Source organism: Mus caroli, unplaced genomic scaffold, assembly GCF_978045245.1.
Source record: "Mus caroli unplaced genomic scaffold, Mus_caroli_1 scaffold_7, whole genome shotgun sequence".
Lineage (NCBI taxonomy): Eukaryota > Metazoa > Chordata > Mammalia > Rodentia > Muridae > Mus > Mus caroli.
This window is the reverse complement of record NW_028227262.1, coordinates 119,519,286-119,544,063: the sequence shown is the minus strand read 5'-3', so window position 1 is coordinate 119,544,063 and position 24,778 is coordinate 119,519,286. Positions and strand designations below refer to the sequence as shown.

Genomic DNA, 24,778 nt, shown 5'->3' with positions numbered 1-24,778 from the left:
TTTGCTTTTTGATGAAGGTGCTTTGTGCAGCTCAGTCTGGCCTCAGTTTTGCTTCATAGCAACCTGCCATCATGTCTCAAGTGCTGGGATTTCAGGTTTGTGCCACCAAGCTAGGCCTAGCTAAAAGTTTTAGAATGATATAAAACATGTTAAGAGTGTGAGGAATTTTCTTACTTTGTATCAAATGCAAAAAGTACAAGGTATGTACAAAGGACTGTGGTTTAGTTCCTGCTTTTTAGTAGCTCACAGTCACCTGTAACTCTAGCTCCAGAGATCCTAGTCTCCTGGCCTCCCAGGGAACCAGGAATACACACACAAAGTAAGAAAACTTAAAAAAAAAAGACAATATAGGTCAGCTGTAGCTCAAAACAGCACATAAGGAAACTAGGAAAGACTGGGGAGGTGGCTGGCTCAGTAAGTAAGAGCACTTGCTGTTCTTTCTTTCAGAGGACCCAGCTTCTTTTCCTAGCACCCACATGGTAGCTCACAACCATTTGTAACTTCAGTTCCATGGATCTGACGCCCTCCTCTGCCCTTTGCAGGTGTCAGGTGTCATGTGGTGTACATACATTATTGCAGGCCAAATGCCCATGCACATAAAGACTGAGTGTAAATATTAGAGAAACAAGGACACACAGCAGACTGGCAAAGGTGTTCTCAGTAGTGATTTAAGATGCTTTTAATTTTTTATTTTGTTTCCTCTTGAAGTGTGTCAGAGAACATGTGTTATTTCTATAAGAAGATATTGTTTAAAATAAAAATAGAAAGTGAGAGTTGAGGGTCACAGTTTTTCTCAGAATATGCACTCTAAAGTGATATTATAATGTCTTACAAAAACTCATATTTGTTGAATGAATGAATGAATGAATGAGGGATTGAATTGCAGATTCCAGATGAATGAATGACATTGGCATTTATAATATCTATAACTCTCATGTTTTTTTGTGTGGCTTATGTACTTGTTCATGTATATTTGCACACGCTTGTAGGTACACATGCATTTGCATATGCGCACACATTTGTGTAGGTGTGCACACATGCCTGTGCGTGTGGTCCCAAAGTTGACTTTGGGTGTCTTCCTCCATTGCTCCCCTTACTTTTTGAGATAGGGAAGGCTGACTGGCCAGAGAGGGATTCCCCACCCCAGAGCTCCACTCCTCTAAGACCCTATCCTCCTTGTCCCCAGGACTGGGATCATAGTCACAGGTGCTGCCTGCCACGCCCACTTGTATGTGGGTTTCAGTCCCTACAGCAAGCAGTGTACTAATTGAGCTAACCTTCTCCTAACTTTATGCAGAAAAGAAGTCATTGGCTCAGTTATCTCAGAATTTAAAGTCATGACAGTATCATTGAGCCTATACCTATAACCCAGCACAGGGCTGTGGAGGCAGCAAGGTCTGGTGCTCAGGGTTAGCTACTGACTACAAGGCTGGCTTGTTTTATGTGGGGACGCTCCCCAAAGAGGTTGCTGTGGTAGCTCATGCCTTTCTTTAATCCCAGCACCCAAGAGACAGAGGCAGGTGGATTTCTGTGGGTTCGAGGCAGGCCTGGTCTGCATAGTGAGTTCCAGGACAGCCAGAGCTACATAGTGAGACTGTGTCTCAAAAAACAAACAAACAAAAACGACAACAAAAAACTAACAAAACAACAACCAACGAGAGAGAGAGAGAGAGAGAGAGAGAGAGAGAGAGAGAGAGAGAGAGAGAGAGAAAATTCATGCATTGAACTGTTTTTCAGAAATTAGGAAACAGCTTTCCGTGAGTGTTGATTGTATGGTGACAGATCCAGCAGAATTGAGGGAGGCCTGCCCCAGAAGAGCCAGGCCACAATGCTATTTCACAGTGTACGGGGTCTGAATAAAAGTGGCCTTTGTGCTGGTCTCAGACTGAGGGGCGGTGCTTGTGGCCATTTATGTTATTTCTCCTTAATGGAAATTGAGGCAGCCTTTAATCCTGCTATCACATGACAGCTATTTATTTGATTTTTGCTAATTTGGGAGCAGCTGCAGACAAACAATTATTGTACAAAAAGAGCCAAGCAGCTGTATTCAGACCCAGTCACCAAGTGGTTGGTTAATCACACCAAACTTCCCCTCTACAGCCTTCCCAAAACAGGTATAGCTTTAGCCACTCACCTGCCTTTTAAGCATTTATGTGTTTGAAATGTATTTTCTTTTCCTTCTTTCCCTCCCTCCCTCCGTTCCTCCCCCTGCCTCTCTTGAGACAGGGTCTTACTATGTATCCTTGACTAGCCTGGAATTCACTGTGCTTGCAGACCAAGCTGGAAGAGCCAGAGTAGCTAGCTGTGTTGGACTCAGTCACCAAGTGGTTGCTCATACTTCCCTTCCATAGCCTTCTAAACAAGGCATAGAAAGCTTTGGCGACCCATGTTTATTTCCCTCTTTCTATCTTTTTCTTGAAGCAGAGTCTTACTATGTAGCTCTAGCTGGTTGGAACTCATAGAAATCTACATGCCTTTGCCTCCTGAGGGCTGGGATTAAAGGCCTGTGCTAACACACCGTACTTGACAAAAATACATCTTCCTAATTCTTTTTATCATTGTCACCTATTTCACTGAGAGTTCAGTGCCAGATACCTGCTGTACGCGGTACTGTAGTACTGAGAGTAGAGGAGTGCTTCCCCTCTGACGGGGGGAGCATTAGCCTAGTTTTTGTGTAGTAAGTTGCTTAAAGAATCTGGTGTGAAAGATTGAACACAGAGGGCTGTGTTGGCTTTGGTTACAGACTCCCTCAGTGTCTGCTGTCTGGGTGTTCATTGTCACCTCTGTCCCATGCCATGTGCTTTCTCAAGCTGTTGCCTCTGCTTGTAGCACTTTTCTGTCATTCTGGAGCCTAAAGACTGTCTTCTTCACAATGTCCTGGCAACCCTGTCCTCACAGCGTTGCTTTACTTAGCCCTTGACGATTCTTGCTAGAATGGGATTGTTCCTTTTTTAAAAAATGGCACTGCCTACTTTCTTATTGATTCAGCCTTTCAGTGGATACTTTAATAAAATTGTTATAGGGCCTAGAGAAATGAAACGGTTTAGCAGTAGGAGAGTTCCAGAGGACTAGATTTTGGTTCCCAGTACCCACAACAGATGCCTCACTTGGAACTGTAGTTTCAGGGGTTCTGACACCACCCCTGTGACCTCTGTGGGCACCAGCATACACATGCATATTCATGTGTACACACACACATACACATGATTTTAAAACTATTATAATCTAGAGGTTTAAGCCTTTGTGTGGTATGTAAGATCTTTATAGGAAATAAAAGCTTTTGATTTTGTATCCTTACCCCCACCCCCGTCCACAGGCATCCCCCTTCCTGGGACATCAAGTCTACAGGATTAGGTCATCCTCTCTCACTGAGGCCAGACATATGTGCTGGGGGGCCCTGGACCAGCCCATGAAACAATGATATAGTGGCCTAGAATTAGAAGCAAGTCCTTTCAAAATAAAAATAGAATGTAGACTGCCCCATTCATTCTAGAAGTTTAAAACCACATTAACATAAACATTATTAAAGTTACATTGACTTGAAACCTTTAATCCTTAAGTCATAGTACTCACATTTCAATATGGTCAGTGGCTTCAGGTATGTAGTGGCTGTTAGCCTTGTACATGACAGGTCAAAAATGTCACTGCTGAAAGTTCTGTTAGTTGGCAAAGTCTAGAGCCTACGAGAGAGTAGGCATGTCTTTAAAGCATTTGGTGAAGTGGATTAGCCTAACTAGTCGTTATTTAAAGACTTAAATGTGTTTATTTACTTTCTGTGTAGAGCTGGTTTTGCCTGAACGTATGAATGTGTGCTGTGTGTGTGCCTCTTGGATCCCCTGAAACTGGGGTGAGCTACTAGGAATCTAACCTGAGTCCTCTGCAAGGCACCAAGTGCTCTCAACCAGTGAGCATCTCTCCAGCCCTAATTATTCTTTTCTGTGGAGTGTGTTCTAGAAGAACATTTTAAGGACTTGGCCTTCCCCGTGCATTCTCCACACGTCACTTTTTCCTTTGGTTGTGGCACCACCTAGTGCTTACACTGTGAAGCAATGCAGTCTTGGAATGTTCTGATTTTCATTTGGTTATAGTCAAAGAGACCTAAAACATTTTGCAAATCTCTTTCCTTCCTCCTCCCCCCCCCCACTTCTTCCTCTCTTGTTCTTTCCCTCCCTCGGGAAGGTGTCTGTATATTTTACCATTCTCCAAAAGGACCCAAGATTTAAAAACAGCAACTGAAGACTTGCTTTTTGATATAGGTTTCTATATGTGTGGTCAAAACTCTTAAAGTGATCTGTAAGCATTATTTCTTCTTTAAAAGGAAAGAAGTATAGTATAACTTGAGGCAGCTTTATACCTGCCGTTATGTGTGAACTTGTGAGTCTTTGCATGCATATCCCATTGGTGGGTATTTACAGAGAGCAACTCATTTGGGCTTCACAACAATTCTATCTGTTCTCCACCTATATATGATGAAACTAGAGCAAAGACACCAAATGAAACTTGTGTACTATGTTAGTAAGTGCCAGAGCCCTCCTGTGGCTTCAGAGTGTACTCAAGCCACCATATTGGAGCAGTGAGGCTCTGTGTTGGAGTGGATAGAGAGAAGACTGTCCAGGTCTTGGGGCTCGTGTCTAAGAAACAGTAGTCGTAGTCATTGTCGTTGTCCTAGTAGTACCAGCACTAGTAATAATAGAACTATGAGTGCTGACCACCCAGGAGAATGTGGTCACTACCTGTCACTGATTTTCAGTATAGAGGTAGGCATGGCAGCCCTCACCCCATGGTTTTGTTTCTTATGGTTCAGTTACCCCTGGACTAAAGTACTAAAGGGAAAATTACAGGAGTAAGTGATCTGCATGGAACTTGTGACTTGCATAATGACCTGAGCAGAGTGAGTGTTGACTGCAGCCCTCCTTTCCATCTCCCCAGATGCACCAGTCATCCTTTGCCTGTGTGCTGTGTAGGCTGACTTCTGATTGGTCACTTGGTAACCTTAAATCCCATACTTACTCCTGTAATTTTCCCTTTAGTACTTTATACCACACTTACTTCCTGTGAGGGTTACTTCCACTATTCCCTTCCTGTCTGCTCCTTTTCTAATAACTATATGGTAATATTAATCCATCTCCTCTGCAGCTTTCTTCATCTTGAAGGTCGGGCTGTATTTGCTCCTGCCTACTTTCTCACCTCTCCACCTCGCTTGCTGCTTTGTCAGCTCTGTCTTCACCTTTATGTTCTGTTTGGTAGCATTAGGGTTTGGGTGCTATGGTGCTGATTGGTTTTGTTTGCTTTGGTTTGGTTTTGATTTTTTGACAGTTTCTCTGTAACCCTGGCTGTCCTGGAACTCACTCTGTAAACCAGGTTGGCCTCAAATGCACAGATCTGCCTGCCTTTGCCTCTCTAGTGCTGGAACTAAAAGCATGTGCCACTGCCACCTGGCTTCATTAGTTCTAATTATAAAAATTATATTTATTTTTTTGTGTGTGCACATGTCATGGTGTAAATATCAGAGGACAACTTGCCAGGAGCCCTCTGAATTCAGGTTGTCAGGCTTGGTAGCAAATACCTTTTACCCACTGAGCATCTTATTTATTTATTTATGATTGTATAATTTAGGTCTGGAAGATTTCATTGACTTTTGAGCATGAGTTCTAACCTGGTGAAGAATTTTAGGTTCCAGATGCATCCAGGAGTGTAACTTGAGCCTCTTTTCCCTGTGGGCACCGCTTGGACTGATTTTTAGACCATTCTTGCTGATTACCCTTTTTCTTTTGAAATGATAATGCTATTGATTAGACTAATGCTCTCTTTTATACTTTGTTATGCTTTGATTAGATTTCCTGGCCTGATCTTCTTTCTCCTTGATTTTTAAATACTCTTCACTTAATCTCATCCATTATGTGTGGATTAGACTGAATTTAAGCCCCTTGATGGGCTCCTCCAAATTCCAGCAGCTCCCTAGGTACTTCATAGAGGTCATGTCAGCAGGGTGCTGGAAACTAAGACAGTCCTGCTGTGTTCTCTGCCACTGTTCCCTGGTTCTGCAGGGGAAAAGCAGACACTCACAACCTCTTACAGTTTGGTAATAGAGAGTTTCACTCACTCATTCATTCATTCATTCATATTTTTGAGGTAATGTCTCATTTTATATAAACCAGTGATTCTCAACCTTCCTAATGCTTCAACCCTTAGTGTAGAGTTCCTTATGTTGTGATTCTCAATCATAAAATGCTACTTCATAACTAATTTAGCTACTGTTATGAATCATAAATATCTGATATGAAGATGGTCTTTGGTGACCCCTGTGAAACAGTCATTTGACGCCCAAAGGGGTCACAATCTAAGAACCGCTGATAGGGCTGGTGAGATGGCTCAGTGGGTAAGAGCACCCGACTGCTCTTCCGAAGGTCCAGAGTTCAAATCCCAGCAACCACATGGTGGCTCACAACCATCCACAACGAGATCTGGTGCCCTCTTCTGGAGTGTCTGAAGACAGCTACAGTGTACTTATATATAATAAATAAATAAATCTTAAAAAAAAAAAAAAAAGAACTGCTGATACAGATCAAGCTGGCCTTCAACTATGCAGCCCAGGCTAGTCTGGATCTTTATCCGTTAGCCTGCCTGCTTGCCCAGTGCAGAGGTTACTGTTACTGCTGCCATGTCCTTATTTTTTTAATGTTAGTGTCTGTGCATGAGCATGTGCGTGTGAATGTGGGTGGGTGCCTGAAGAAACCAGAAGCTTAAGATACCCTGGAGCTGGATTTATAGATGCTTGTGAGTATTGGGAACCAAACCCTGTCCTCTGGTGGAGCAGTACTCTTAACCATAGATCTATTTATTTCTCCACTCTCCAGGAATAATGATTTTAAATCAAGTTTTGGGTACTTTGCTGAACATCACTGTCATAGTGGGATAGACCATTTTGCTTTTCTGGTTCAGAAAACACGAGCGGGCATTCCTCCCCCCTCCCCCCTCCCCTTCTCCATTTTGTACACTATCACAAAGTTTTATTAAGTGTGTTGGTGTTCTCACTTTATGTCTAAGACAGTGTTTCCTGCTCAGATTAATATAACATGTCGTGTCATAGCACAAAGTTCTCAGTTACAGTCAGAAGCTTCAAACAGGTGTCTAGATGTGAAGAAATGGAGGCACAGTGAACAGTGCATGTGAGACTGGGAAGTGAGCTAGGAAAGGCAGATGCCAGCGTGTGGGCTTGCATCATAATTTACATTACACTTACGTGTTGGGGACTGTGTTGGTCAATTCATTTAAGCCTCACATCACCCTTTAGAGAATACATACTGTTTTCTTCTTCCTCTCATCTTAGAAGACAGTGGCAGAATTGTGGCTTAGTGGTCATTAAGTAACTTGTTAAGGGGTTCTGGATATCTGGATAAGAATCTATGCTGTCTTTTAAAATGCACATTATTTCATTACTTTCCCCCGCCCCAATAGTAATTCCCATTACTTTTGCTAGCCAGAGAATCTGATTCTTTGAGGATAAAAGCTGAAGCAGTTTTACTAAAGCTGCCCTGGGGGAGAGGGGCTGGAGGGGTGGCTTAGTTATTAAGCACTTGCTGCTCTGGCAGGGGCCGTGGGTTCCGTTCCCAGCACCCACATGGTGGCCAATGCTGCCATAATTCCACCGTCAGTGGGGACCCAATACCCTCTTCTGGCTTCCTTGGGCACCAGGCAGACATGTGGTACACACATGCATACATGCAAGCAAAATACTTACACATGATATAAAATAAGTAAATTGTGTTTGTTTGAGACAGGGGCTCACTATGTAGACCAGGCTGACCTCACAGAGGTCCACCTGCCTCTGCCTCCAGAGTGCTGAGATTAAGGATGTGTTCTACCACACTTGGCCCAAAACAAATAAATTTTCATGTAAAATTGACCTAGGGATGTGGTGGACTGTTTCCATCTTCATTCTTTTCTGTTAAGTAAATAAGGAAGTGGAGGCCTGATCCAGCAATATGTGTATGTCATTCATACCTGGCTTAGATGACCTTACTTATTTATGGTTTTATGAGAACATAGCAATATTTACAAGTACTCTATTTTTGTTTCAGATGAGATGCCCCTGCTAGAAAAGCTGGCTGATGGGTTGGGGGGTGGAGAGAGAAGAGGCACCAGGCGGAAGTGACAGGCCTGAGAAGCAGACAGCCCTATTGATTCATGCTGCAAGCTACATTCTAGAGCAAAGAACTGAAATCCATTATGCCAAGCACATAGCATTATGATCCCTTTGAAAAGCAGTTTAGATGCTATCTAATCCCAAATCATTTAAAAAAACAATTTTGAAGTAGCCAGATTTCGAAAATGCAATTTGTCTCAGACTAGCACAGTGAAATTAATGGAAAAATAACACTTTATTGGTATCTTCCTTTTATATATTGTGTTTAATTGTGTGACTTGGTATATCTCAAATTGTACTTTAGATAAGTACCAATAAGGAGCTAGGATATATCCCTTGATGGATGGATTGAAAAACTCACACAAAGATAGGATAGAAAAGAGACCCTACCAGATGTTTCACCTTTTTTCTTTAAAAATATGTCACAAGGACATTATAAAAGAAGAATTTTATACAAATAATCTTTGTTCTTTCTTCATATAGGTATTATTTCTGCATATGTATGGTTGCCATTTCTTTTTGTAAATTCTAGATATGCAGTGCTATATACTACTACTACAACAATCAAATCTTACTTTGTATTAGTATTGTATTAATATTGTATGACGAGAGGTGATGTTATCGTATACAAGTTAAACTTTCAACTCTTTTTTTTTTTAAAGATTATTTTATGTATATGAATATACTGGTGCTATCTTCAGACACACCAGAAGAGGGCATCAAATCACATTACAGATAGATGTGAGCCACCATATGGTTGCTGGGATTTGAACTCAGGACCTTTGGAAGAGCAGTCAGTGCTCTTAACCACTGAGCCATCTCTCCAGCCCAAACCTGCAACTTTTAATCATAACTTCAAATTCACGTCAGATGTCTATACATTTTGTCAGTACGTTTCGTCTGGCAACTTTCACTAAGTGTGTACAAACTTCACAGTTTTCTTTTTTTCTGTCAAGAATTTAAAAGAAAAAAAAAAAACTTCTAAGTTTTAAGAGTTGCATAGATCATAATCATTTGGATCACATGTGACTTACACAAAGCACAGCCACAACCCCAGAATGTGAGACACTATTCTTATGCCTAGTTTCCATCATGTAGCTCAAAGGCCAGGGAGCCAATCTGTGGTGGATCCAAATGCTTTGCTAACTACCATTCTTGTTCCTTCAGAGCCAGCCATCCTTTCCCTCTATTGCCATAGCCACCAGGAATGACAAGAATTTATTTTTAATAGTTATCAAGTAATGTACTCTTTTTTGTTTTTGGTTGTTTTTTTTAAGTAAAGATAAGGGCTTAGTTTTATTTTTCTGTACTTATTTATTCTTTATTCAGAGGAGGTTAGACTGGGGTGAGGGGTGACTGTATTTTAACTTTCAGACTGTGGTAGAGCACACTGAACAATAAATCTTAGACGGTGCACAGTTCAGTAATGCTAAAAGTACATCGTGTTACTGTGTACCTGATCTGCAGAACTCATGCATCTTATGAGACAACTCCTTAGTTGGGTGCACTCAGACCCTGGCAGCTATTTTTCATTTTTTTTCTTTCTATTTTATTTATTTGGTTGTTTGGTTGGTTTTTTGTTTTTCGAGACAGGGTTTCTCTGTGTAGCCCTGGCTGTCCTGGAACTCACTCTGTAGACCAGGCTGGCCTTGAACTCAGAAATCCACCTGCCTCTGCCTTCCAAGTGCTGGGATTAAAGGTGTGTGCCACCACTGCCCGGCGTCCTTTTTTATTATTAAAATGATTTATTACTTTTTAGTTCATGTACATTGGTGTTTCATCTGTGTGTGTGCCTGTATGAAGGCTTTGGATCGCCCTGGAGTTACAGACAGTTATGAGCGGCCATGTGGGTTCTGGGAATTGAACCCAGGTCCTCTGGAAGAGCAGCCAGTGCCCTTAACTGCTGAGCTTTTTCTCTCGCCCTGGCAGCTACTTTTCAATAGATTATTCTAATTATTTTATACAGATGGACTACAGGCTGGGGATGGGGAGATGGCTCACCAGGTAAGAGCTTTTGCCATGCAATGCCCAGAACCCAGGCTGGAAGGGAAGACCTGACCTCTACAGTCAGGCTGCAGCACCCCTGCCCCATCATGCACATACACACATAAATAAAATAAAACCCAGATGGACTCATACAGTATTTGCCTTTGTGACTAGCTTATTTTATTGAGCAATTTTACCCATAGTGTTTCAAATAGAACAGCTTCAAGTGTACAGCAAAATTAAATAGATGGGACAAGGGTTTCCTAAATGTCTCCTGCCCTTGATATATTGCTTACCCCTCTCTTAAATGTTTCACTTCCTAAATAATACCTATGTGAGGTAATGCATATTTAATTGGCTAGATTTTATCATTCTGTGATGTGTATATAATTTTCAAATAGCATGCTGTATATGATAAATACAGTTTTATCTGTCTATTTGAAATACAAATTAAACTTTACAAAGACTTCACAGAGTCTCCTGTTTATTGCAGGGGATATGTTCACTGGACTTCAGCAGACACCTAAGACTGGATAGTGGTAACCTAAGCCACAGCCTAGTCGCTCACTGTGGCCATAACATTTTAGCTGCTTCCCTCCACCTTCGCGTAGCTCCTGTGCATATTTTGATTTATACCTTAATATTTCACTTTTAGGAGGCATTGATAGAAGGGAAAGTATATCTGATTCCAAATGCTACTTGTCCATTGTTGATACATAAGAAAGCATTTATTTATCACATCCTACTTGCTGTTCAATCCAGGAGTCTTTGGTTGATCACCTTTATATGTAGACAGTCATGCCATGCAAAAGCAGTTGTATTTTCCTTCTCAGAGGCCCCTCTCCTGCTTTATCTTCCTCTTTACTCCGCCCTCTCTCTCTTGCCCTCCCTTACCACTGTTGTCTCCTTTTCCTTTTCCTTTTCCTTTTCCTTTTCCTTTTCCTTTTCCTTTTCCTTTTCCTTTTCCTTTTCCTTTTCCTTTCCTTTTTTTGTGGTTTTCCGAGGCAGGGTTTCTCTGTATAACCCTGGCTGTCCTGGAACTCCCTGCCTCCCTGGGATTAAAGGCGTGCGCCGCCACCACCCGGCTGTCTCCTTTTCTTTTATTGTTCTTTTCTTTGTTCTTTTACTACATAAGCTATGAGTTCCAGTATAATGTTGAGAATAGAAGACATCCTTTTCTTGCTCCTGATTTTAATGGGAAAGGCACTACTTTTTCACCTTTAAGGATAATGGCTATAGGCATTTTTATAGATGTTCTTTATGAAGTTGAGGAAATCTCTTTATTTCTAATTTGCACTTTCTTTCCTTTTTAAGGTCGAATGATATGTGGTTCATGTAGACCACATTTTGTTTCCCACTCACCCATTGATGGACACTTGGGTAGCTTCCATCTTTTGGCTGTTGTGAATAATGCTGCTATGAACATGGGTGTGCACATAGCTCTCTGAGACGCTGCTTTCAGTCCTTCTGGGTAAGTACCACAAGTTGAGCTGCCAGATCATAACAGTGGTTCTATTCTAAAAACATCAGGATGTCTACATGTAAAAGCCCTGGCTGGCCTCTCTGTAGACCAGCCTAGCCTCAAACTCACAGAGATTACCTATCTCTGCCTCCCAAGTGCTGGGATTAAGGGGTGTGCTACCATGCCCAGCTAGTCTGTGTGTTTAAATATATTTTTATATCACAACATCAAATGTTAATCCCTGGACTATTTTAAATGTCTTTTATTGTTAAATACATATCAAAGATATTTAGCAGGACAGTGGTGGCACATACCTTTAATCCCAGCACTTGGGAGGCAGAGGCAGGTGGATTTCTGAGTTCAAGGCCAGCCTGGTCTACAGAGTGAGTTCCAGGACAGCCAGGGCCATACAGTGTCTCAAAACAAAAACAAAGAACAAAAAAAGTTATTTAATGTTTTTTACTTGATACATGTGAATGCTTCTATATATTTATGGTAGTAAATTTCTGTCAGTTATTTCACAGAGAAAATATTCTACTTTTTAAAAAGATTTATTTATCTATTATATGTAAGTACACTGTAGCTCTCTTCAGACACACCAGAAGAGGGAATCAGATCTCATTACAGATGGTTGAGAGCCACCTTGTGGTTGCTAGGATTTGAACTCAGGACCTCAGGAAGAGCAGTGAGTGCTCTTAACCGCTGAGCCATCGCTTTAGCCCAAAAATATCCTATTTTTATGTTGTTTGAATTTTCCACACCTTGGTGTGGTCAAGTAATAAAATCAGAGCTTTGTCAAAGTTTCTTTGCTCTTAATAAAAACCTTAGTTTAAACATCGTGTTACATTATACACTGAATCTCCTCCCTTTCCCTCCCCTTATCCCCCTCTCTCCTTTTTTTCTAGCAGTAGATCTTCATGGAGGAGCACGGAGTGACCCAAACTGAACACATGGCTACCATAGAAGCCCATGCAGTGGCCCAGCAAGTCCAGCAGGTCCATGTAGCCACATACACTGAGCACAGTATGCTAAGTGCTGATGAAGACTCCCCTTCCTCCCCCGAGGACACTTCTTATGATGACTCTGACATCCTCAACTCCACGGCAGCTGATGAGGTAACTGCCCATCTGGCTGCTGCAGGTAATGTTTGCGCTAGAAGTTTGCTTCTTTCCTTAACTGTGGGTTCATGCCTATCGAAGGAGCCTATAATTCTAGCACTCTCTCACTTCTTTTCATCGTTTTTTGTTTTGTTTTTTTTCAGTGCTGGGGATCAAACCCAGGGCCTCGCATATACTAGGCAAGTACTCTACCACTGAGCAACATCCCAAGCCCTTCATCACAATTTTTAAGCCTGCACCTCCAACTTTAGCCTGTTCTATGAGAGTTGAGTTTGGGGTCCCTTACTACTAGTGTTACGGCGTTGGTTTTCTTCCATTCTCACAGTCTGGTTAACTAGAATATGTATTATATTTATATTAAATGTAAGGGCTGACATATTTAGATTTTAATATTTTTAAGGTTAAAAGTTTTTCCTAGTGTGGGTTTTATTCCTTTTGTGCTAGAACGAACCCTAGAGTTTCACATGCGAGACCAGAGTCCTACCCTGAACAGTGTACTTCAGCCCTAATGTAGCCCTCATTAGACTTTCTGATGAGAGTGGGTTTTTCCACCTGTTCGGATTTGCACTGTAAGTTCCAGTTTGTATGGAAATGTATTACTATTATGATTTTAGATTTCCACAGATAACCATGTGATTTTACTGTTTGTTTGTTTTATAGTTCTTCTTTCTGAGGGACTTGTGGATCTGTGTACTGTCTGTGTTACTGACAGTTCTTGTTTATGTTGACTATTCTCTTCATATACTGGTTAAATGTAAATGACCATTCTGTGATGTGTTTGGAAGTTAATTTTAAAAATTATTTGGGGTCTAAGATATTATGCTGCACATGGTTTCTGTTTGCTTCTGCTAGATAGTACCAAGAGTGATCCTTAATTGTCTCAGGCTTTTTTTTTTTTTTTTTAATGGATTTGAACTTTTTCACAATACTAAGAGACTTAAAGCTGGCTGTGTTTTGTATTATTCCATTTATAGTATGTATTTAGACATATAAACCATGTCTGGGTGGGTATAGTACTGGTCAGGAAAGCAGTCAGGGATGGCCTAAGTACTACATTAATAAAGTATATATGGTGTATTTACTTAAGGTGAAGAGAATCGTGTAATAATCTCATACCATCACTTATTCACAGTACTATTTTTGGAATGTTGAACTTAGAAACTAATGGAGGGGCTGGGAATCTAGCTCAGTGGTAAAGCACGTGCTTAGCTAGCCATGTGTTTAAATGTTTGTAACATATATTTTGTGAGATTTTTATACTTCCCAGAAGAGGGCATCCTAACATAATGAACCCAGGACAACTTCTTTCTTATGAAGGAAGATGCTTTGGAGACATGGCTTTGCTTTGCTACTGTATTGTAGTTGTGTTGCGTTGCTATGGCGTGAGGATGATGAAAGCTGAGACCGTGATGCAGAGGTTGAGCACTTGCCTAGCATGTGTGAGACCCTGGGTTCAGCTCCCAACATCACTAAACAAAGACTAGGGCTGGCTTGGTATACTGGCATGAGCCTGTAGTCCCAACTACCCAGGGGGTTGAGGCAGGAGGAACATTTGAGCCCAGGTATTCCATAGCAACCTAGACAACACAGACCTTATCTCAAAAATGAACAGTGAACAAAAGAACAGAAAAGGACTAAAGTCTTTCATTTGTCCAGTATAAAAACAGAGGCCCTTCAAATCTCTAGTGAGTTGCTACTAAGGAATTGTAATTAGATATACTGCAAGGTATAGAATCTTTGACTAAAACAGCTTACTTTGAAGGAGCTGTCAGGCCACCAGCTGTAGGTTATCAGTGCAGGCAAGTGTTGAGGAGAGGACATCAGACAGAGGATGTGTCACAGGCAAGGGACTCTGAGATGAAAAGGGAAGGAGGCCATTGTGGCTGAGCTTTGTGAGGCAAAAGAAGACAGTACAGAGGGCTGGCATAAGTGTGACCGACTGCACAGGGCTTAGGGGCTCTGCAGGATGCAAGCTTGCAGAGGCTGCCGAGTGTGAGGCACACACGCTTATATTCACAGTAAACAAGAGAATCTTGCAGAGGTGTCCAAGAGCCCTTATTAACTGATCAGTCATGATTGATCCTGACCTGTCACATTTGTTGCTTGCTAGAGAATTTTTTCCGAGGACTAGTCTGTAGTATGGACACACCTAAAAGACAACTCAGAAAAGTCAGTATCAGTCAATTCATGCCAGGTTACCTATCAAAAATGGTTCTAATTCTCTTCAGTTAAGACAACTCTTGATCAGTGTTGATTCTCAAGGGAAAAAAAATTCAGAAGGGCCTGGGAGCCGGCTCACTTAGCAAAGTGCTTGCTGTGCGAGCATGAGGGCCTGAGTTTGATTTCCAGAACCCAGGGAAGAAGCTGGGCGTGGTGGCTGGCATTACAGTTCCACACTGTGGAGAGAGACAGGCAGACCTCTGGAATCTTCTGGCTGGCTAGCCTAGACCATTTGGTGCTCTTGTAGCCAATGGCTGGTTAGCACCTTAGGAACATGCATGTGTGTGCACTGTGCACAGGGCGCTTGGCCTTTTTCATTCAGTAATACCTTCATTACAAGTGATGCATTCTGACTTCCTCATGAACCACCAAAGGGTTACCATTTGCTTCATGGGAAAAGGAAAACTTGGTGGAATTTCTTTTTGAAAGGGTGTTCTTCAACTACTTTGCTCTTATTTTCACTTATGTATATGGGGAGGATGGAGTCCACTGCCTGCAGAAGCCAGAGAGGCCAGTGGCTTCCTTGGAGTTGGGATTGCGTGGGTGCTGGGCTGGGAATGTAAGTGGGGCTAAACCCGTGTCCTCTGTGAGAGCAGCGTTTACTCTTAACCACTGACCCATTTGTGCAGCTCAAGAGACAGGCTTCTGCTATGTAGCTCAAGCTGGCCTGAACTCTCAGTCCTTCTGCCCCAATCCCACTAGTGCTTAGATTTTTACAAGTGCTCTTGACAAACATACATGAAGATGTATCCAGGAGAGTAGTTGAGGGTCCGAAGATAGGCATATTTTCAGCTTATTGAAATTTGCCAAACCAGGCACTACTCTGGTGTGCTAGAGCAAGCACTCTTAACGTCTGTCCCCGTGTTTGCTATGTGTGACCTCACCTGTCCCTCCTCATCAGGTGGGTTTTGTTAACTAGTATTGGTTCAAACAGCTGACTGTCCATAGCCAAAATGTATTTCTCCATGTGAACAGTGAGCACCAGATCTTTGATAGCCTACTCTTCTCACCCTTGTCTCCTGACATAGGGTCATTGCAGTTCAGTGATAGGAGTTTGTATCTCAGGATCCAGTCCCAGTCCTAGTAACTTAACCTTCAAGGTAACATGTGACAGGATAAGGCCTATGCTTAGTATCTTCTAAATTGTCTTACCTCTGTTTGGTCTTTTGTTTGTTTGGTTTTGGTTTTTTCGAGACAGGGTTTCTCTGTATAGCCCTGGCTATCCTGGAACTCACTTTGTAGACCAGGCTGGCCTCGAACTCAGACATCCGCCTGCTTCTGCCTCCCGAGTGCTGGGATTAAAGGCATGCACCACCACTGGCCGGCTTGTGTTTACATTTAAATAATCTGAGTAGTTTATCCAGTTTTAAAAACATTCTCGTTGAGATTTATATTTGAATATATAGATTTATCAGATCAGAGTCCTACAAGCTTGCTGCTTAACCAAATCTGAGAGTCCAGGTTCAGTGAAAAACACATATGCATGTGCTTACACACACCTCAAAAGTAAGCAAAAACTACAAACATTGGTGAATGTAGCTAATGGTGAGTCTGCTGAAGTATTTAAGGTATTATATTCACATTTGCAATTTATTTTGAAATTCAACAAAAACCATATGATTTGACAAATAGAGAATAGATATATATGGTAAAATGTTAAATTCCTTCAGTTTGGTTTGCACATTTAAACTTTTTTATGATAAAAATCTTTGAATTCTGACTATTCAATAGCAACAGAACAAGAAAATCAACCTGATATTTTTAAATGGTATTCGGTGTCACAGAAAATGATACCACAGGCCTAAGAGGATAGCTGTTGTCAAAGCCACAAAAGATAACTAGTATTGGCAGTACCGTGGAGTGGCTAGTTCCTTTGTATACATGGAATATAAACTACGTGGTAATTTACAATAATGCTGCTATAAGAGTGTGGAGTTTCCTCTAAGAGGTTAAAGAGAGAACTTTATGATCCATATGGTCTGGTCCATAAGGCCTACTTCTAAGTAACAAATGAATTGAATCCCAAAGAGACATTGATGCCCTGTACACAGTAGCAAACGCACACACACACTGACACACCATTCAGAAGGGAAAATCTTGCTGCATGTGACAGTGTAGATCAACCTTTTTTTCTTTTTTTTTTTTTTTGGTTTTTCAAGACAGGGTTTCTCTGTGTAGCCCTAGCTGTCCTAGAACTCACTCTGTAGACCAGGCTGGCCTCGAACTCAGAAATCCGCCTGCCTCTGCCTCCCAAGTGCTGGGATTAAAGGCGTGCGCCACCACCGACTGGCGTAGATCAACCTTAAAGACATTATACTAACATAAACAACCCAGTCACAGAAGGACAGATACAGTATAATTGCACTTCTATGGGGTTCAGAAACATGTGGGATGGTTTCCATGGCTGTGGGAAGGAGGTGTAGGGAATTACTGTCAGCAAATAGTTGCGGGGCTTGGGATGCAGCTTAGCGGGTAGTCACTAGTGCTAGAGCCACAATTCTTGCCAAGGATGCACCAGAGTAGGAGGAGGAAAGAAAGGAGAAAGGAAGTCCAGAAGCAGGGAGAGAAGGCAGGCCTGACGGCAGACAAGCAGGAAATGATAGTATATACCGCTAATCCCAGGAGGCAGCAGGAGGAGCAGGAGTTCAAGGTTATCCTTGCTTACTTAATGATTCTAAGGTCAGCCTGTCCAACAGACTCTATCTCAAAAACCTGAAAAGGAGGGAAGCGTTCAGTTATATAAGACAGATAAGTTATAGAAATCTGTGCATGGTGGATAGAGTTAATACTGTTTTGTGCACAAAATTTTATTCAGAGATGGATCTTATGTTAAAATATTGCCACAGTTTTATAATAAAATGTTAGGGGCAATAATGTTGGGGCTTAAGATTTTCGTGTGATAGTTAGTTGGTAAAAGGTGCCTGTAATCCCAGCACTGAGAGCAGAGGTAGGAGGGTCACTTTGATTCCGTGCTAGTCTGCGTTATGTACTGAGACTCTGGGAGAAGGAAAAAATTTCTACCATATCTCTATGATAGAAAGCGAGCCAGCCTCTGACTTGTACTTGATCTGGGGGTCTTTTAGAGGGTCTCTCTTCAGCAAGGACATGATAGCACTGAGCAGCCTGCAGACAGAAAGGCTTGCTGCAGTTCACCTATTTAGAATATGCATGTGAATATAATGTTAGCAGTTTAATTTGTATCTAAGCCTTTTATGGGCTGGCAGGAAAGGATAAAGTGACATGCTGTCTTTGATGCCAACCCATCGCTATCAAAAGTGAGTAGTAAGGAGTTACTTAGACTTACCCATTCAAACAACCCCAAGACTTGTATGCATTGGTCTCAGCTTTTATTGAAAACAATTTTTTCTTTTCTTTGGTTGAACTAAGGAAATGTTCATCTTCTTGGCCAGGATCCTTGGCACACGATCTGGTTTAGTTCTTCCGTGTGGCCGCTCAAAGTCCACCCAGTTCCTTAATTTGCTAGTCTTGAAGCAGTGGAAGGACCATGGAGCTAGAAGTGCAGTGTGAAGCCCTGCACTTGTCTCGTTGTGGTAGTCCTTTTCTCTCAATGCTGTAGTAACTTCTGGTCCCTTTGCGAACACTGTTCTAAGAGTGTGGGCATGCTGGTAAAACAGCAACAGTATTGTACAAAATTCAAGATGGTATTTGGCAGGAAGGTAGAAGAAGCCTTTTGCTTCTTAAAAGACTGACTATAAATGTATATGGTTCATGGGAAACAATAGAGAAGAACACTGATCACAGTGTAAGCATTCTGTTTTCACTGACAGTGTGTTGCTGTCTGTCTCCTACCCTTGCAGTCTCCTGCCTAATCTCACCACATACTTATTATTTCAGGTCCTGTGGGAATGGCCGCTGCTGCTGCTGTGGCAACAGGGAAGAAACGGAAACGGCCTCATGTGTTTGAGTCTAATCCATCTATCCGAAAGAGACAGCAGACACGTTTGCTTCGGTGAGGGCTGCCTTACCCCATCTTGCCTTTCTTCATCACATGCTTCCTCTGTGGATGTCAAGGGCTAGAACATTCTTTCCTGGATTCCTCAAGACACTGGGGTGGAGTATTTGATAACAGGTTTAGACTTGGAATCACTCCCGTAAAATTAAATCGATGAAAATCCAGAAAATAGGATGTAATACATGTATAACACTGGTCAGTGGTGTGGTTCAAACCTTTGATCCGAGCATCTGGGAGTTAGAGGGACGGGGATCTCTGTGAGTTCAAGGCCCACCAAAGCTCCATAGTGAGACAGAGTCTTAAAATAAGGAAGGAAGGGAGATGTCTAACGACACATTGATTCATCCACGAAACCTGCGCCTGCTATGTTCAGGCAGCACTCTAGATAGTGGGACACTGAGCAGCAAAGGTCCTTAAGAAGTTTATGTTCTGAAAGAGAGAGAAAGTAAACAGACATTATATTTGTTAGGTCTCAAACCATGGTACAATGGCTGAGGTGCCTATTTAACAATCAAAAACAGGCCTGGCCTTCCGGTTTTCCCAGCATCCCTTAACAGGGTATAGCTGGCAACGTAAACTTATAGCCCCCTACATAAACTTCCGCAGCCCAGGGATTGGGCTGCCCTTCTCTATATAATAATCCAGCCATTTTAGCTGTGCCACTCTCTTGCTCAGTCTCTTAGCCCAGGCTACCCCTCTTGGTTAGCAGCTCCTCCCCCCACCTGTCTCCTCACGTGGCTCAGGGCCACGCCCACTCTGGGCTCTCCTCTGATTGTGCTCTTCCTTTTATGTACAATAGAGTCTCTCCTCCACCACACCTAGAAGCAGATCTCTTCTTTCCTTTTCTTTCCTTTTTCATTCAATATTAAATGAGAGTATTGTGGGTAGAAAAGAAATTAGAAAAAATATTTCTGGATATCAAAGAACATAGTTGTTTCTCTATTCTAAGAATGGTCTGAGAAATCCTTCTGAAGGAGCAGCCTTTGCCCAGAGCAGGGAGGAATTGAAAAAATAACCGTGCTTATGTCTAAAGAACATTTCAGGCAGAGGCAGTTATTAGCAGCCAAGGTAGTCAGTTATTTATTTATTTATTTACTTACTTACTTACTTTTTATTTTTGAGACAGAGTCTCACTGTGTTGCTCTGAATGTCCTAGAATTCGACATAGATCAGGCTAGCCTGAAACTCATGAAGCTCTGCCTGCTGCTTTCTGAGTGCTGTGATTAAATGTGTCCACTACCACACCCAGTCAAAGTAGTCATTTTTCAAAAGCAGCCAGGGAGAACATGAGAGGAATGATTATAGGAGTAGAGGAAGCCCCACCACATCAGGGGGTTAGCAAGCTGGTTTGTGCTTGTGATCCCAGCTCTTGGGAGACTGGGGGGAGGAGGATTGCCGCAGGCTCAAGGCATGGTTAGGGCATATCACTCAAGAGACTGAGCTAGGCAGGTCATGGGCTTTGAGCTAGCCTGAGCTACATGAAGAGTTGGAGAGAGGATTGGAGGTGGTGAATATAATATAAGGTGGAGCATTCAAGAACTGCTGCAGATTTTCTGTGGTACTATGAAATAGAGGCTAGTCCCTGAGCTGCTTCTAGCTTGATGCCTCGGTTTATTGGAGGGTTTGCTGAGGTTAGTCACCTCAGAGGTCCAAAAACAGTAAATGCAGAGTTCTAAAGTAGATAATGAGTTTTAAATAATTTTACTGAAGATATTGTTATAATTTGAATCTTTTTATTTTAAAATTCTAATTTAATTATTTTATGTATTTGAGTATTTTGCCTGTATATATATGTGTACCATGTTAATGCCTGGTGCCCACATTGGTCAGAAGAGGGTTTTGTGTGCCTGCATGGGTCTATGTGCTCTTGAGGAAACCAGAGGCATTAGACCCTTAAACCTGGAGTTACAGACGGTAGGCCATCTAAGGGTGTACTAGGAATCAAACCCAGACCCTCTAAGAGAGCAGTAAGTACTCTTAAGCATTAAGCCATCTCTCCAGCCTCTGTTATAATTGTTTCTTTGATTAGTTATCATTCATCTCTTATTATTCTTAGCTTATAAATTAAACTTTATCATTGGTATGTATGTATGTATGTATAGGAAGAAAACAATATAGAGAGGGTTTGATTCTGTCTCAACTTATAGGTCTCCAGTGGGGGTTTGGAGCAGACCCCACTGGCAAGTGGGGCTAATGCAGAGACCCATTTCATCCTCATTGGCAAACACTGGGTTTATGTTCTAGTTTCTTTTTTGTGATAAAATACTCTGACCAAAAGCAACTGGGGGAAGAAAGGGCTTAAGTCGGGTCAAGGTCATCAGCGAGGAAGTCAGAGCCGAGCCTGGCAGAAACCTTGGAGGAACACTCCTTGCTTGTTCCCTTCTAGGCGATATGGATTTTGTCTTGCAATCTTGATATTTGCATTTTTAATTTTTATTATTTTTTGCTATGTGGTAACTCACCATATAGACCAGGTTGGCTTTGAATTGACAAAGATTGCCTGTCTGTTTCCCAAGTGCTGGAATTAAAGGTGTGTACCAAAGTACACTCACAGGCTTATACTTTAACTACCTGTCTGACACAGCCCAGGACCACCTGTCCAAAGAATAGCGCTGCCCACCATGGCCTGAGTGCTCCTATATCAATGAGCAGTCAAGATAAATCTCTCACAGACATGCCCACAGGCCAGTCTAATCTCATCAATTGCTCAGTGACCCCACCTTCTCAGGCTGTGTCAAGTTGACAGTTAAAGCTCAGTAGGACTGTGTCTGTGCCACAATACAATACAAAGCTGTAGCTAGGCATGGTGGTGTAGTGTGCACACTTTCTCTGGTAGACTTCCATACTTATCTCTCCTTCCCGTTGTCATATTTCAGAACACGTCCGATCAGAATTGTCTCCACCCACAGTGAGTTTGCTCCGCTTCCATTGGGGCGTACGTCCTCTGTCACGGTAACCTTTTGTTTCCGTTCTGTTCAGGAAACTCAGAGCCACGTTGGATGAGTACACGACGCGAGTGGGACAGCAAGCGATTGTACTCTGCATCTCACCCTCCAAACCCAACCCCGTCTTCAAGGTGTTTGGCGCAGCACCTTTGGAGAATGTGGTAAGTAAGATCTGAGCAGTGCCCAGAGGCCCTCTGCTTTGTGTAGACTTTGGCCTTTTCTTCTTTCCAGGTCAGTACTCTGGGATGGAAGGAGGAGACTGGTTTATGCAGATGGAAACAGATAAGATCAGCCCCATGGAGTAGTCAGAAAGATGCCTTGTTAGTGGTCTTCTTTTGTCAGCTGAGAGCAGCGAGCAGTGGGAGGCTTTTGTTGAACCTAGCTTGATGTTTGACTTGGTGGCCAGAGCTGTTCATGCTCTGAGTATTTATAATATTTTAAAGGATCATTACTGTTTTTACTTACTAAAATAATGTATTGTACCCCACCAGATGCAGTTTTAAAATAAAAAGAGAGACTATTTTACTGAAGAAGCCAGTGCAGGGCTGAGGATATAGCCCAGCTGGGAGAGCCCTTGCCTAAGTGCATGAAGTGTTGTGTGGATCCTAAGGACCTTACTAATTGTGGTACATGCCTGTAGTCTCCGTAGGTAGGAGGATCAGGTATTCAAGGTTAGCTGGCTGCCTCCAAGGCCATCCTGAGCTAAATTAGACATCTTGAAAAAAAAAAAAAACAAGAAATTTTGATTTATATCTGAAGCAAAACACTAGATGACTCCAGGATGTTAATTTTATAAGCCAAACTGGAAGCATTTTATTAACCATGTATTTAGATATTTAAAAATCCCTTTGCAGCCGGGCGTAGTGGTGCACGCCTTTAGTCCCAGCACTCGGGAGGCAGAGGCAGGCGGATTTCTGAGTTCGAGGCCAGCCTGGTCTACAAAGTGAGTTCCAGGACAGCCAGAGCTATACAGAAAAACCCTGTCTCGAAAAACCAACCAACCTCCCCCGCCCCCCAAAAAATCCCTTTGCCTTTATTTATTTATTTTTAAATTGTTTTAGCTGGGCATGGTAACACATGCCTTTATTCCCAGGACTCAGCAGGAGAAGCAAGTAGAATCAAGGCCAGCCTGGTCTACATATTTTTATATTTGTTTGTTTGTATATGTATGTGTGTCTGTCTTGTGAGTTTATGCCTCATGTGTATGTGTGCTCCTGGAGACTAGAAAAGGGCGTGAAGTCCCCTGGCACTAAAGTTACAGATGGGTCTAAGCTACCATGTGGGTGCTGAAGACTGAACACAGGTTATTTGGAAGAACAGCCATTGGTCTTAACCACTGAGCCATCTTTCCTTGTCCCTAATTTAAAAAAAAAAAAAGGGCTGGTGAGATGGCTCAGTGGGTAAGAGCACTGACTGCTCTTCCGAAGGTCCTGAATTCAAATCCCAGCAACCACATGGTGGTTCACAACCATCCGTAATGAGATCTGATGGCCCTCTTCTGGTGCGTCTGAAGACAGCTACAATGTACTTACACATAATAAATAAATCTTAAAAAAAAAAAAATCCACCAGTTTTTCCTCAGTGTAAAATAAGGCCAGCAATACCTTCTTCACTGGGGACAGACATACAGACATTAAAGCTGACTGTTCTCCCATATTAAAGCTGACTGTTCTCCCATAAAAACTGCTCAGGATATCTGAGTTCGAGGCCAGCCTGGTCTACAAAGTCAGTTCCAGGACAGCCAGGGCTACACAGAGAAACCCTGTCTCAGAAAAAAAAAAAAAAAAAAAAAAAAAACTGCTCAGGGGAAATAGCATAAAGAACCCTGAGCTCTCATGCAGAGGTGGAGTGGAGCTAACTCACTGGCTGCTGTGCTCTGAGGGCCAGCATAGGGCTCTGTGCAAACCATTGGCTTTCTTGAGCTTGACAGGAGTTGCCTGAAATATTTTCTTGATAACAAAGTGAAAACTTCTCAAGAGGTTTTCCAGGGCTTTTGAAGTTTGTAAAACTCTTCAGTCAAAAATAGGAGTATTTGCTAGGGCCCAGTGAGCACACCTGACCACATTCACAACCACGGGACAGAGGGAGCTCTGGAGTTAGCACCAGCTTCCTACAAGTCATCTGGCTATCTTTATTTCAGTTCTCTCCCCGATAGACCAGTGGACTGTCCTTCATTTGTTTATATAGGGTTTTAAAAATAGCTTCACTTGTATAAAATGTAGGCCAATGCTTTCCATGTAGTAGCTGTGAGACTGGGAGGTTGCTCAGTTGGTAAAGCAAGTCTGAGGGCCCGAGTTTGAATCCCCAGCTCTCCGTTAGGCTTCAGATGACAAGCTTTAGTCTACATGGAATATGGGTACGTTTTTAAAAAGGTCTTTGATGCAAATTTCCAAAGACTCCTTACATCTAGAAAGCTTCAGAAATTCAGAAAAATCATAATATCTAGTCCAAGACTTTTTTCTTTTTCTTCAACCTGACCAGGCCAGTTTCTAAATTTTCAATAGTAAATCTGTTTCTAGAATTCAAATGATCTTTGTAAATGTACTAAACCTAACCTTCTATCCTTGATATTCATAAGAATATTTGGTAATGTACCTACCTCCCTGTGTCTGAATACATGTTGTATTTCATGATGCGTCTTAAAAAGAAAGGGTTTTTTGGGAGGCAGAGCAGGCAGATTTTTGAGTTTGAGGCTATTCTGGTCTACAGCTAGAACTTCACAAAGAAACCCTGTCTTGTAAAACCAAGAGGAAGGAAGGAAGATAGGAAGGGAAAGTTTCTCTGCTCAGCAGTGTCAGGTATTGGTGTGCACAGTGTACTCTGGGATGATAATATATTTGACAGTAAGAATTTAAAGCGGGAAGATAACTAAGACAGGAACACTTGCTAAGGGTTTTCGAAGCACATGTGGAAATTGAGTTGGACTTT

General features: G+C 42.1%; 1 protein-coding gene across 8 annotated transcripts in view; it reads left to right on the top strand.

The window, feature by feature from the left end:
* The window catches only part of Nrf1 (nuclear respiratory factor 1), a 107,682-nt gene that overhangs the window by 29,180 nt on the left and 53,724 nt on the right, over positions 1-24,778 (top strand). For 3 of the 8 annotated variants that reach the window (XM_029478399.2, XM_085840758.1, XM_085840760.1), the window contains exons 2-6: positions 11,447-11,603; positions 12,500-12,734; positions 12,856-12,891; positions 18,788-18,902; positions 21,885-22,011. In XM_029478399.2, coding sequence (XP_029334259.1) covers positions 12,512-12,734; positions 12,856-12,891; positions 18,788-18,902; positions 21,885-22,011 — 501 coding nt within the window. In that variant the 5' untranslated portion in view covers positions 11,447-11,603; positions 12,500-12,511. The remainder of the gene's footprint in view (positions 1-11,446; positions 11,604-12,499; positions 12,735-12,855; positions 12,892-18,787; positions 18,903-21,884; positions 22,012-24,778) is intronic. The other 5 variants (XM_021165121.3, XM_021165117.2, XM_029478398.2 and 2 more) reach the window with 3 other exon arrangements.